This window comes from Mauremys reevesii, linkage group 2, assembly GCF_016161935.1.
Source record: "Mauremys reevesii isolate NIE-2019 linkage group 2, ASM1616193v1, whole genome shotgun sequence".
NCBI lineage: Eukaryota > Metazoa > Chordata > Testudines > Geoemydidae > Mauremys > Mauremys reevesii.
Genome location: NC_052624.1, coordinates 94,420,494 through 94,435,389, shown reverse-complemented (window position 1 = coordinate 94,435,389; position 14,896 = coordinate 94,420,494). Strand labels below are relative to the sequence as shown.

General features: G+C 43.6%; 1 protein-coding gene across 1 annotated transcript; it reads right to left on the bottom strand.

The window, feature by feature from the left end:
- Positions 1–10,240: 10,240 nt before the first annotated feature.
- On the bottom strand, positions 10,241–14,875 carry MRPL32 (mitochondrial ribosomal protein L32). Its single transcript, XM_039526994.1, has 3 exons — positions 14,562–14,875; positions 11,853–12,037; positions 10,241–10,890 (listed from the first exon to the last, which is right to left on the bottom strand). Exons 1-3 carry the CDS (start codon positions 14,851–14,853, stop codon positions 10,636–10,638), a joined length of 732 nt encoding a protein of 243 aa, XP_039382928.1. The 5' UTR covers positions 14,854–14,875; the 3' UTR covers positions 10,241–10,635.
- Between the last annotated feature and the right edge of the window lie 21 nt (positions 14,876–14,896).

The window sequence follows — 14,896 nt, the reverse complement described above, 5'->3', positions numbered from 1 at the left end:
AAACTAGAGCATTTGCATGGTCTGGAGAACCCTGGCCACAAATCCTTCAGGGCACTGATACTCAGATATTCTCCTATAATAGCTCTGCACTGTCTTGCTTAATTAAACCCGGGGAGAATAACCAGGATAGATTAATGGCTGATCTAGTCAGCTAAATCTGGAAATTGTCAGAGCAAGAAGTGCAGCCTGACTCAGCACTATTTCCAGGACAGAGTCTATTTATCACCTTTCTCACTTCCAATTGCAAACACTTAAATCCTCATGCTTGTCTCTGCAATGCTTGTCTCTTCTCTTTCATTTGATTGACAACACATTTCTCTCTCGCCTCCTTCTCCCTGTATTTCTTACGGAGCACTGATCAACATGATACCCTTTTATTTATTTCCTCCTTTGCTTACCAGCACCACAATTGATATCATCAGAGCTTTAGGAAAGGGGTGGGCAAACTTTTTGGCCCACCCACATCGGGGTTGCGAAACTGTATGGAGAGCCGGGGAGGGAAGGTTGTGCCTCCCCAAACAGCCTGGCCCCCGCCCCCTATCTGCCCCCGCCCCCTATCCTCCCCCTCCCACTTCCTGCCCACTGATTGCCCCCTCAGAACCCCAACCCATCCAACCTCCCCCCCCCTTGTCCTCTAACCACCCCCTGGGACCCCACCCTCTATCGAACCCGCCCTTCTCCCTGTCCTCTGACTGATCCAACCCCTATCCACACCCCCATCCCCTGACAGGCCCCCCGGACTCCCACGCCTATTCAACCGCCCCCCGCCTCTTGTCCCCAGAACCTCCACCCCATCCAACTGCCCCTGCTCCCTGTCCCCTGACTGGCCCCCAGGATCCTGCTCCTTATCCAACCTCCCGCCCCCCGCACCCTTACCATGCCGCTCAGAGCAGCAAGAGCTCGCAGCCCTGCCACCCGGCTGGGGCGGCAGGCCAGAGCACTGGCAGCGCAGCGAACTGAGGCTGCGGGGGAGGGGGGACAGCAGGGGAGGGCTGGGGGCTGGCCTCCCCAGCCAGGAGCTCAAGGGCCAGGCAGGATGGTCATATAGCCCGCGGGCCATAGTTTGCCCACCTCTGCTCTAGGACTAGGATTTGTTAATTGACTTATGCTTCATCTAGAGCAGCAAATCACAAATCATACCTATATAAAGGAATGTTTACTGTGTTTTTTGAAAAATGCTTCATTGGCAAAATATGATTTTTTTTTAAATATCCAAGGTGGGTTGTAATTAAGAATGTAAGAACAGCTATGCTGGGTCAGAGCAATGGTCCATCTACAAAGTATGCTGTTGTCAGACAGTGGCCGATGTGAGATGCTTCAGAGGGAATGAACAGAATAGGGCAATTTCAAAAGACTCAACCCCTGTCATCCATTCCCAGCTTCTGGCAGCGAGAGGTTTAGAGACACAAAGACCATGGGGTTCTCCTGAAAATGAGTTCCATAGGCTGACTGTGCATTGTCTGAAGAAGTACCGGTATTTCCTTATGTTTATTTTAAACCTGCTGCCTATTAATTTCATTGAGTGACCCCTGGTTCTTGTAAATAACACTTCCCTATTCACTTTCTCCACATCATTCATGACTTTACAGACCTCTATCATATCCTCTTCTTAGTTGTCTCTTTTCTAAACTGAGCAGTCCCAGTCTTTTTAATTTCTCCTTGTATAAAAGCTGTTCCATATCCCTAATCATTTTTGTTGCCATTCTCTACCTTTTCCAATTCTAATATATCTTTTTTGAGATAGGGTAATCAGAACTACACAGTATTTAAAGTGTGAGTGTACCATGGCTTTCTATAGTGGCATTACGATATTGTCTGTTTTATAATCTATACCTTTCCTATAGTTAATAACATTCTGGTACCTTTTTTGACTGTCACTGCACATTGAGCAGATGTTTTCAGAGAACTATGACTCCACAATTTTTCTTGAGTGGTAACAGCTAGTTTAGACCCTATCGCTTTATATGTATAGTTGGGATTATGTTTTGTAATGGGCATTACTTTGCCCTTATCAACATAGTATTTCACCAACCGTGTTGCTGTCCAGTCACCCAGTTTTGTGAGATCCCTTTGCAACTCTTTGCAGTCAGCATTGGATTTAATTATCTTGAGTAATTTTGCATAATCTGCAAACTTTGCCACATCACTGTTTACCCTCTTTTCCAGATCATTGATGAATATGTTGAACAGTACTGAGGCCAGTACAAACCCCTTGGGACATCACTATTTAGCTCTCTCCAGTCTGAAAACTGACCATTTAGTCCTACCCTTTGTTTTCTGTCTTCTAACCAGTTACTGATCCAGACGATGACCTTACCTCTTAGCCCATGGCTGCTCAAGAACCTTTGTTGAGAAACCTTGTCAAAGATTTTCTGAAAGTCCGAGTACACAGTATCAACTGGGTCACCCTTTAGCTTTTTTAAAAAATTGGCATTACATTAGCTATCTTGCAGTCATCTGGCAGAGAGGCTGATTTAAGTGATAGGTTACATACCACAGCTCCAGTTCTGCAGTTTTGTGTTTGAGTTTCTTCAGAACGCTTGTGTGAATACCAAAAGTTCCTCAGATCTGTCACCCAAAAAAGAGTGGCTCAGATATGAGAAACTCCCTCACATCCTCTGCAGTGAAGACCCAAACAAGTAATTCATTTAGCTTCTCCTCAATGGCCTTGTCTTCCTTTAGCACTTCGATCATCCAGTGGTCCTATGGATTGTTTGGCAGGCTTCCTACTTCTGATGTAGTTTTAAAAAATTGCTGTTAGTTTTTGTGTGTTTTGCTAGTTGCTCATCAAATTTTTTTTTTGGCTTGCCTAATTATACTTTTACACTTGACTTGCCAGAGTTTATACTCCTTTCTGTTTTTCTCAGTAGAATTTGACTTCCAATTTTTAAAGGAGGTTTCTGTCTCTAACCACTTCTTTTACTCTATTTAGCTATGGTGGTGATATTTTTTCCGCCATCCTGGGCCCCAGGATATCATTTGCCATCTTAAGACACAGTGGACAGAGTAACAGAGTGGCCCACTGGAAATGTGGGTTCTGTCCCTGATTCTGCCACTGACTCCATGTGTAGCCTTGGTCAATCACATAACCCCATTGTGCCTCAGTTTGCCTGTTTGTAGAATGGGGATAATGCTACTTACCTGCCTTTGTAAATTGTTGCAATCTACAGATGATTAGTGCTAAGTATGCTCTTGTTTATTTTGGATCAGGCCAGTGGAAGGGCCTTGTCTATGGAACTCCCTTCCTGAGTACATCTGCCAGAGTCTCTTTGTGGCTCTTTTCAGAGCTCATTTTAAATCTTTCCTGTGTGGGCCTGTTCATCTGGCCATATAATAATTTCCCTTTGTTTCCATCTAGTCTTTGGTACAGATGAAGGAGGACAGACCCACTAAGTGCCAAAAAGCTACAATTTCCATCAGTACCCTCATCCTCCCATACATTAAAATCTTATACAAAACCATAACACTGACGGAAATGTGTGCTGTGGCTGTTGGCATCTGGTGAGCGGCAGGGTCTAAGGCAAAGGGGTGTCCTAGACACCATATAAGAAAACTCGCATGGGAACGGACACCTATGTTCCATTTATTTTACTCCCTACTGCAGTAGGGAGTACTGCCTACAGCCTTTTCTTCCTCCCAGATCCCTTCACTGGCCCATGCAGATGATACTCCTTCAGTGACCTCCCTCCTTCCTGTTGATGGGTGTCTTCCCTCCCTGGCACTCCATCTTGAGCAGCCATATCTTCCTCCTTCTTCTCCAATCTGCAGGTGCTTCCTCCCCCGCACCCATGAGTTTCCCTTTCACCCACTGCACACTCTCTATCCCCACCCTCCCTTCTCCAGTCCCAAGCACTGGTGCCTTGCCTTCTGCCATTCTCATGTGTGCAGGCCAAAAAAACAGGCAGGAGGAATTTGGGGCCTGTGACAATCAGGGTCCAGGCACCCCAGGGGGAGAATAGAGGGTCTGAACCCCAAAGAACAGGCAATGAATCAAATGATTATATACAATATTACTGTACTATAAAAGTGTATCAAGTAAGGCCTTTTATGAAAGCTAATGCCACACTGGTAATTAATATAATTGTGAAATGTATGTATTAACATTCTATGAGGAGTTATGGGTACTTACTGATAGTATGCTTTAAAGTCTGTGACCAAACAAAGGGAGAAACAGGTTTTCTCCCAGACAGGATGGACAGCTATCTACCTGTGTCCAATGTAAATTAAGCATGATGGAATCTAAACAATGGAAACCCCATTTATATAAGAGTTGACAGGGAGAAGGGAAGGACAGGAAGAGTCTGAACAGCCAGACTTCATCCTGACTCTTGAGGCAATGGACTAGGGGTAATATAAGGGGAGCAGAGAGACATTTGTGATCCTTCACCTGAGGAGACAAAGAAACCAGGAACTTTAAGCTCTATATTGGATCCTGCCTAGGCACTGGCCAACCAAGCTGGAAGAATGACTGTGGTGAGAATATACAGTGTTGTTGTAGCTGTGTCAGTCCCAGGATATTAGAGAGAGAAGGTAGATGAGGTAAACATCTTTTATTGGACCAACTTCTGATGGTGAGTGAGTCAAGCTTTCAAGCCACACACAGCTCTTCTTCAGGTGAAGTAGTGAGAAGTCTATTTTGAACAAAAGGCTCCAGGTTGTTGCTGTACCCCTCTCAGGCGTCTGATTTATCTTGCATATCCCCAAGTTTCACCTCACTTAAAAACTACTTCCTTACAAAATCAGACATAAAAATACAAGAGTGTCACAGCACACTATTACTGAACAATTGCTTACTTTTTAATTTTTACCATATAATTATAAAATAAATAAAGCACTGCAGAGGAGATGCTTTATGATAGACTCAGGATTTAAGGGGCTACTGGCGTCATGGAGTAACCAGGTTGGAAGCCAGGGGAGGTCACTGTGCTGTAGGCAGGCTACTGCTGTCAGGACTCTGAGCCAAAGCTGCACAGCACAGAAACACCCAGGGTTACAAGGCAGGTGGGACACAACTGCTCACTGGTCTTGGTGAACCCCTAAAGTGTCATAGGGCCAGAACTAACAAAATATTTCAGGCATGTGTGATGTCTCAGATTTCAGTCCCACTCCTAGAAATAACAACACGGAGTCCTTGTGGCACCTTAGAGACTAACACATTTATCTAGGCATAAGCTTTCGTGGGCTATAACCCACCTCATCAGATGCACGAAATGAAAAATACAGTAGACAGGTATAAATACACAGCACATGAAAAGATAGAGTAGGCAGGTATAAATATACATACCTATATTTATATAAATAAATATACTCCTAGAAATAGCTCACTTTCATCATGCACATGAAAGTTATCCAAGCAGCTTTGCGAAACATTGGGCCAGGCTTATGGACTCTGAAATAGTACATTACATTAAATATATATATATAAATAAAAATATAATTGGGCCAAACCCAGAAGTTCTTCCACTGAAAACACTAGAAGTTTTGCCAGAATTGAGAATGAGGGAAGACGGAGTAAGGGCTTCACGATTAAATCCATTTAGAATAAATATTTGTACATTTCCTACAAGAACAGGCCAGGTCAGTTTTGGGGCTTAAACTACTTGCTAGAGCCTTTTTAAAATCGCTATTCTTTGTATTTAATATTAATCCCAGATTATAGAATGACAAAATCCATCATTCTAACAGCCTGCTCAAAATCCTGAGCTATGGTGGAAATAGTACATGTAATATCACGGTCTAGAATACTGTATGTCATAATAGATCCATAATCCAGACCCTCCGCTGTACAACACATTTCGCAAGACACTTGCACTTTTCAGTATTTTTTATACTATACAAGATTTGTAATAATCTGCCCATTATCTCTATTCATACAGAAGCTTGATTTACCCTTTGAATGTTGCACTGAATGCTGGAGCCACAAGATTTATTGCAATGTCCCCCACAAGTACCAACTTTCAGAGGAACATTATGTATGATACACGCCAAAGCTGTAGGATGGGTGGTGACTGTTTTCACATCTCATGGAGCGCTTACATCCATTCCCCCCAAATACTAATGCTGTTCCTGTTCCAAACCCCAGTCAGCCTAAGCATAGACTGAAACTTACAATATTCATTGCATTCACCTTTAATCAGTTTCCAGCTCTGTCTGTTAATTCACCATTAGCTTCCAGAGCATTATCACAGGTACATGTCTATCTGATTTGTACTGAAAAACAGAACACAGGTTTGAAGTCCAAGAGAAGTCAACGTGTCAAGCCTTCAGCATTTGTCCTTTAAATAAGATAACAGTGGATTAAAGTCTGTGTCAGTAATACCCAGGCAAGTTGCAACCCCCCTAATTCCAATAGCAAAACTTGACCCTGTCTCTACTTTGCTTCTGGCCCCTCCCACTGCCTGTTCCTTTCCTGTCTTTTTCCCAGATTTCACTCCCTCTTGGGCCTGCAGGATGACATATTTTGACAGTGATTCAATATAGGTTAGAGGTAAGTGGGGCTATAAGGAAGTGCTGCTCCTGCTGAATTCAGTTCCGAGGAACAATCCAAGTGAACTCCATGCTCTTTTCATCATTCCCTCCACTCCTTGATCATTAAAACCCGCATTTGTTTAAGGAAATTCCTTGCAATAATGCTATCATGTAGTGACCTGTTACTTATATGTCTCTCTGGCTGTATAAGTACAATGACAAGCATGTGCAGCATACCAGCAGCAGAATTTATACAGGCATCTATATTTGAGATTTTAAAAAAAAATACTAGGGGGAAACTGAAATACAAGATCAGTTTTCACAATCCATCCAGTAGTAAGCAGAAGCATATATAAATGCATAGGGCCGTGGGTTAAAGATTTTTGGCCTAGGCCTAATTGAGTTGACACAAAACAATGAACTGCTGTAGATAAGCCTTGTGTTCAATGACAACTATCATATTTTTCCTTTGTAGTTATCAAATTGTCTATCTACACATCTGTCACTTCTACAGACATGTATTTCTTAAAGCTGTCTTTGACTGTATTATGTAGAATTGTTGTAGCTGTGGTGATCCCAGGATATTAGACACAAGGTAGGAGAAATTGTATCTTTTATTGGACCAACTTCTGTTGGTGAGAGAGAGAAACTTTCGAGTTTACACAGAGCTCTTTTTCAGGTCTTTATCAGTCAGAAATATCTTCAGCTACTATTTATCATGTGCCAAAAATCTAGAGCTCTTCTGCCACCTAGTGCTTTAAATAAGTATATTTTGTTTCAATTACCATCAGCTCTTGCCAATCAATATACATAAGGATCTCACAGGAGCCCTTTGTTAGAATTCACTTGCTAAGTGAATCCCACTTCTCATGAAGTTCATCACCTCTCTGCATATTGTAATTCACCTCTGCCAGACATGAGATAATGCTGTGACTCAAAAATACACCTGAATTATTGTTATTTTTGCCTTTAGAAGCACCAAACAAGCATTTTAGATTCCCCCCAAACACACACACACACCCCACCCCCCACAATAGAATACTCCCAAACCACTACAAAACTTTACTAAATGGCCAACACACTTCAGGTTACACAAATACAACTTATAGATTGTGATATATTATCGATATCAAAGATTTTCAAACTTCTATTGTCACATTTCTGTTCAGCAGGTTATTGTAACACAGGGGTCAGCAACCTTTCAGAAGTGGTGTGCCGAGTCTTCATTTATTCACTCTAATGTAAGGTTTCACATGCCGGTAATACATTTTAACCTTTTTAGAAGATCTTTTTCTATAAGTCTATAATATATAACTAAACTATTGTTGTATGTAAAGTAAACAAGGTTTTAAAAATGTTTAAGAAACTTCATTTAAAATTAAATTAAAATGCAGAGCCCCTCCAAGACCGGTGGCCAGGACCCGGGCAGTGTGAGTGCCACTGAATCAGCTCGTGTGCTGCTTTTGGCATGCATGCCATAGGTTGCCTACCCCTGTTGTAACACCTCTTTGTCCATTAAGTTGCATCACTCAAAATACAGCAAGGTGCAACTCTAGGCTCTGTACATGAGTGGCCTAAAAATCCTACTGACAGGCAAAACATAAACTCACTCTTCTGATCCCTCCCCAAAACAAATCTGTATCTCCCCTCAAATGGGGGAAAAAAAATAAAATCATCTAATCACTTTTCCCACCCTATCCCCTTCCTCCTCATCCTTTCCATCTTTGGCACCAAAAAACTCTTCCATTCTGTGTTGCACTTTTGTAATTCCACATTTTTTTGGCTTCATTTGTGGCTGAGGAGTCAGAAAGACCTGGTGGGATTTGGAGGGATTTTTGGCTGGACACAATAGAAAGGATTCAAGTAATTTCTGGCTTGAATAGGGCCATGCTGTGACTGCTGGCTCACCTCCATCATCACTCATCCCTCTCTGACCTGGGGGTTTGCAAGCCAGGCTGCATGATCTATCACTGCTCCTGAACGCGGTGCCCGCCGGGGCATTTATGTGTGCCCGCCTAGTGCTCAGCAGGGGAAAGAAGCCGTGGTCCTGCAGTTGCCAGGGACAGAGAACTCCAGGGCTGCGGGCGCCAGTGCTCTCGGTCCCCAGCAGATGCGGGGCCCGCCTAGTGCCCAGCAGGGGAGAGATGCCAGGGCCCCCCGCCTGCTGGGGACAGAGTACTCCGGGGTTGCAGGCTGCGCAGCTTCTCTCAGGTTTCTTGCTGCACTGCCCAGAACTGCTGCCAAAAAACCAACAACAAAAAGGCTCCGCCTCTGCAGAATAGACCGAATGCTGCCCCGTAACCTGTGCTGACACAGGCACCTGCTTGCTCCACCGGTGCCTGGAGCTGGCCCTGTGAGTATTCTTCCTGCACTGATACTGCTGTTTTCTTGTGCTTTGCAATTTATTATTTTTTTAACATTTTGCTCTAAAATGAGTGGTTCAAATAAGAGACAAAGTACGTATTATTTCAACCCAGAGTGGGAAGAATATTAAATATGATGTTTTTCATATTATTTAATGTACAAATACAAAATAAGCCTTGAAAAATTGTTGGCGCCCGCCACACTCTTCTGAAAACATGAATGTGCTACTGGCCACAAAAAGGTTGGGGACCACTGATCTATCTTGAGGATATCCCACCCTTACACCTTTCCTCATCCCAGTCCTTTGGGTTTGGAGGTCATCAGCTAGGGTGGAAGCCCATTCATGGCCCAAAAACCGTAAATTAACAGAGTTAAGGTTAACTGGCAGTGTCACATGCCTTTCCAGAATTCTGAGTACACCTAAACTTAAAACCTCTGAAAACCAAGAAATAAAGAGTTAAGTTACACATCAGCCTCACTCTGCAACTTTAACTCAGGCCTCTTGATATGTACCATTTTTCAGGAAGGGGACAGGGATGTGCGCCATATCTCTGGAATCCTTTGCTTAAATGACTTCAAATTTGGATCAGTAACCCTTCCCTGAGCCATCACGGAACACATCAATTTTCAAGATAATCCAAAGCAAGTGCAGCATTTTAGAATACCGGGGTGGGGGTGGGTGGGGGGGAGAGCACATTTAAACAGTCAGTCAGTCTCAATCTTAACATAAGATCACCACTGTAATGGGAAAAGTGAGGATTCAGTTAACTGCTGTAACTGAAGGCACTAGAAAGCAACAGTTGCCAGGAGAGGGTGGTTTTGCATCCTCACTGCAGAGAGTAACAGCCTGAGCCATGCATCATATGCATTGCAAAGACTATTCTCTTCTCCCCACCCCAAAAAAGTTCAGCATGGTGAATGCAGATTGGCCCTCAAAACAGTGGTGACCTGGTTAACTGGGACAACTACAGATCACTCAGCTGTGGCTTACCTGATCAAGTCTTATGGCTGTGGCCTGCTATTTGCTATTGTCCTTACAAAATACGTTTCCAGTGAGTACACTTAATATTCATATTTGCGCTTTCATTCAAGGATTCCAAAGTACTTTACAATTACTAAAAGCCACATAATAGCCCTCTAAGATAAGTTTCTATTTCACATCTTGATAAATAGAGATGTTAGATGACTTGCTCTAAACACTCAATTAAATTCCCAGCTCAAACAACTCCATTTCACAGAGACCCAACTTGAAAATTACTCCTGCTCCCCATGCTCTTCGTACATTTTTAAAGTCGATTTTTCTCGGTTCATATTCTTGGCATCTAACCAAAAGAATTTTGAAAAGCCAGACAACTTTTTCAGCGTAGCAGTCAAAATAAATAATAAAAAAGCAGAGAATAGCTCTCCCTACAGAACTTTATATACTTTATTTTACATCTGTGAATGTATTTTACATTATGCCATTACGTAAAAATCACCATTTAAATTTACAGTAGTATAGCATTAAAGCAATATGTTGCACTTACTGTGCAATAGGCATGTACCTCAACAAAGTTGTTCCTGATTTTCTCTCTTTTTACAACTACAATGCCATTACATTCAGATATTTCCCACTGCCACACTATGGCAATGACATTCAATCCCACATAAAGGAAATGCTTTTGAAGTAGGTTTTCCAAAAGGTGACAGCTTCCCATCTTAGCATTAAATGAACTAAAAAAATGAATATTCTTGATAAACATTTTCTTCTTTCCTGAAGTATCAACTGTTTTTGACCACATGGAGTTCTATAGTTCCATGGAATCAATTCTGCGTGAACCAGCTTGGACGTTTTCTGTTTCTTTCTATGATCCGCTTGCCTTCATCTCGTTCTGTAGGCTTCTCTCCCTCATATAAGACTACAGTCTCTACAGTGGGAGCATTAAATGGCCCTGCTTCCTTTTCCTTTATTTGGATCCTTATGAGATGAGTTTCCGTTTTAATTTTTTTGTAACAATAGCCACAAAGGACATGCTTCTGTTTCAGATTGCCACATTCAGGACAAACATCTATATTTGTCTAAAAGATAACAAAACAAGGGAAGTTTAGAAGTGAAGTAGTTGGGACAAACAGGGAAGAACTTCATAAAATGCTGAGATGTTGGGGTGAAGGTAATGAGCAATACTATTTGTTTCATTAAACCTCATTTCAATTTTAGTGAGATATATGGTTTTCCCACAAGCAACCACATGGAATACTGCCAGGCAAATTCTAATTTTACTGATATGCAGGCCTACTACTCATCACAATTAAAAAAAAGAACCTGGCATTTCTCCCCACTTAAAAACTTACAAGCAAAGATGTAGTAGTAGAGAACTGTAGTGCAATTTCATATTACAAAGACTTTAAAACATACCACGGTTCCATTTATTTGTATAGCATCAAGTATAAAATTAAGAACTAACCACTTACCAAACTAAGTGAATCAACTTTGAGTTTTGGGGTTTTGTTTTCTTACTAATTTGCAAAATGTATAGATACTCAGGCCAAAAGTTAAGGGCTTGATCCTACAAAATGATCATTGGGACAAGTGTTTATTATAACAAGACGTCCTTTTGAAGTCAATGGCTAAAGTATTACACCTGGTAATGTTTGCAGGATTGGGCTCCAAAACACATAAGCACATCTTGATATGCAGGATATTTAGGCATTTCACTCACACTGAGATGTATAAAGAGATTTCATATTTTATTGGTTTGGATCTCAACTGTACTCTTATTTTAAAATGTAGTTTAAGGTTGCATATTTCGAATGTATCATTTAGAATGTACGTTAAGTGGCATAAATATTATAAATATATTTATAGAGAATTTCCAGAGAGGTTTTTCAAGGTGTTCTCACCATCAAGGAATATTATCTTCTTTGAGCTTTAGAAAATGATGAGCACAAAGGAAGTGTTTTATAAACATGCTGCATTATTTAAAAAAAAAGTTATTTGCAATGAATGAGATGGCAAAGCTAACAGGAATTTGACAGATTACCTTGAGTTTTATAAGTTTACTAGGGTGCCTTCGTCTGCAGCGGTTCACCTCAATAGTACGTCTCTTCTTGGGAGCTGCCATCCAAAAGATGCTATCTAAAAAGTTTGGAGCTTTGTTACTTTCTTCCCTAATATCTTCCAGTGGATCAGGAAGAGTAGCTGGAGCCTGAACAGCTAATGCTGGTGCTTCAGAAAACAAGAAAAAAAATGTGTCAGAAATAGCCTACACCTACTGAGTTCAGTTAATTGAATCCAATGCTTTTGCAATATGTTAAATGGCAAATTAAAATACTGCAGTTTACATGAGCATGGCTCTGCTGACCTCTTAACTTAATAAATGTTAAACTTGTAAAGTTCTAAAAAGAAGGAGAATATCCAGGACTATATAAAGTTTGAATTAAATGACAAAAAAACTTCATTAACACACAGTTCAGGTTTCTGCTGTGGAACAATACCTTCTTTTCCCAGATCCTTCTGGAAGACTGGACTTCAAACCCCTAAACTCTAACATTAGAAAACCAGGAAACATTCACTTTAAGTCTCCCTTTTTATCTCTGAAAAGAACTGTAGCACTACAAAAAAACATAAGCCACAAACCTACAAAACTCATGAAAAGTAGTTAAGATTCCTATTCACACACGACTACCGCCATACAATCTAGTTCTTCCCTAGATTCACTTCTGCTGATGAAAATGGGGGTGGTTACGCATGCTTGTAAACTGACCTCATCCAGTCTTTCAGATGTCAATACAGTAACTCCTCACTTAACGTTGTAGTTATGTTCCTGAAAAATGCGACTTTAAGCAAAATGATGCTAAGCAAATCCAATTTCCTCGTAAGAATTAATGTAAATGAGGGGGTTAGGTTCCAGGGAAATTTTTTTCACCAGACAAAAGACTATATTATATACACCACACACAGCAAAGAGTCCTGTGGCACCTTATAGGACTAACAGATCAATTGGATCATGAGCTTTCGTAGGTGAATACCCACTTCGTCGGATGCACCCACGAAAACTCATGCTCCAGTACGTCTGTTAGTCTATAAGGTGCCACAGGACTCTTTTCTGCTTTTACAGATACAGACTAACACGGCTACCCCTCTGATACTTCTCACACACACACAATATAAGTTTTACACAGACAATTTAATACTGGTATATTGTGATGCTTGTGAAGCTTGGTTGAGAAATCAGAGGGTGGGATATTTTCCTTACTGCTAAATGATGAATTAGCAATTGGCTGAGCCCTCAAGGGTTAACTCTCTCACTCTGCAAGCAGCAGTAATGGAGGGAGATATGCACATTTCCCTTAAGTACAGTGCCTTGTTAATTAGATCAGCTTGCTGAGACCACAACTGCTGGAAGCTCCCTCTGTCCTGAGCCCTGCTGCTCTATGGAAGATGGGGTAAGCAGGGTATAGGAGCAGGGGGACACCCTGGCATTAGCCCCCCTCTTCCTTTCTCCCCCCTCCCCCCCCCAAGGAGGAGTCTCAGGGAGCAGCTCCAAGACAGAGGGCAGGGGCAGCACATGGCAGTGGGGGGAAGGACACAGCTGAACTGCAGGCAGTTGCTGCACAGGGAACTTAGGGAAGCGGGGAGCCGATAGGGGGCTGCCAGTCCACTCTGGTTCCAAGCCCCCACCAGCTAACTGCAAGGGGCTGCTCTTCCTGCGAGCAGTAGGCAAAACAGGCGGCTGCCAAACGTTAGAAGGGAGCATTACACAACTTTAAATGAGCATGTTCCCTAATTGATCTGCAAGGTAACAACATTAACCGGGACGACTTTAAGTGAGGAGTTACTGTAGTCTCCATGGTTGGATTTGTAGACTCATAGACTTAAGGTCAGAAGGGAACATCGTGATCATCTAGTCTGACCTCCTCCACATTGCAGGCCACAGAACCTCACCCAGTCACTCCTGTAATAGACCCATAACCTCTGGCTGAGTTACTGAACTCCTCAAAAGATGATTTAAAGACTCCAAATTACGGAGAATCCACTATTAAACCTGCACGTGACCCCATGCCCCATACTACAGAGGAAGGCACCCCCCCACCCCACCCCATGTCTGCAATCTGACCCAGGGGGAAATTCCTACCTGATCCCAAATATGGTGATGAGTTAGTCCCTCAGCAGGTGGGCAAAACCCACCAGCCAGACCCCTAAGGCTTCTCTGTAGTAATTCAGAACCACCCCATCTAGTGTCCCATCCCAGCTGCTGCTAGCAGTCACAGATCGGCTACATGCCACTGTAGACAGTCTCTTCATCCCATCCCCTCCATGAACGGATCAAGCTCAGCACTGAACCAGTTAGGTTGCTTGCCCCCACTGCTCCCCCTGAAAAGCTATTCCAGAACCTCTGTCTGCTCGGACAGGCACCCAGGGCGCACTGCAAGGGAAGCGGGACTGGGGAGGTGAAATGGTCTTCCTAAGAAGCTACCGGACCGAGGCTCAGGGGAAATGGGTCAGTTTTGGCTCCGCCACAGACTTCCTGCGTGCCCTGAGGGGAGCCACTGGCTCTGGCGGTGCCTCAGGTCCCCATCGGCGAGGCAGGGACGATAATGCCGGGTTGGGGGGGAGGGGCTCTCCGTGCCTGCAAACGGGGAGCTCGGGACTGCGGGCGCAGCCTCAACGCTCGGGAGCCCGCAGCTCAGACGGGGGCGATGCCTGGAGCCGACGCAAGGGGCTGAAAGCCTGGCCGGGCTCTACCTACCCCAGGCCGGGGCGGGCAGCCCCCGCAGGAGGCTCCGCTCCAGCTGCCCCCAGCAGCGCTGAATGAGCCCGCGCACCCCGCGCGCCGGAGACCAGCAAACCACCAGCGCCGCCATCTTCCCTTCGCGACGCCAACAGAGAGGCCGCTCCGTCTCGGGAGAGGCCGCGGGGCAGCCTGGGAAAGTGAGTCCCCTGCTCCTCTCGTGCCCGCCGGGCTCCAGGGCGCCGGACTGCCGCTCCCAGCATTCCCTGCGCATCCCGCCACGCAGCCATCGGACTACAAGCCCCAGCATGCCTCGCGATCGCCCCCGGGAAACTAGTTAGTGCGTGAAAAGG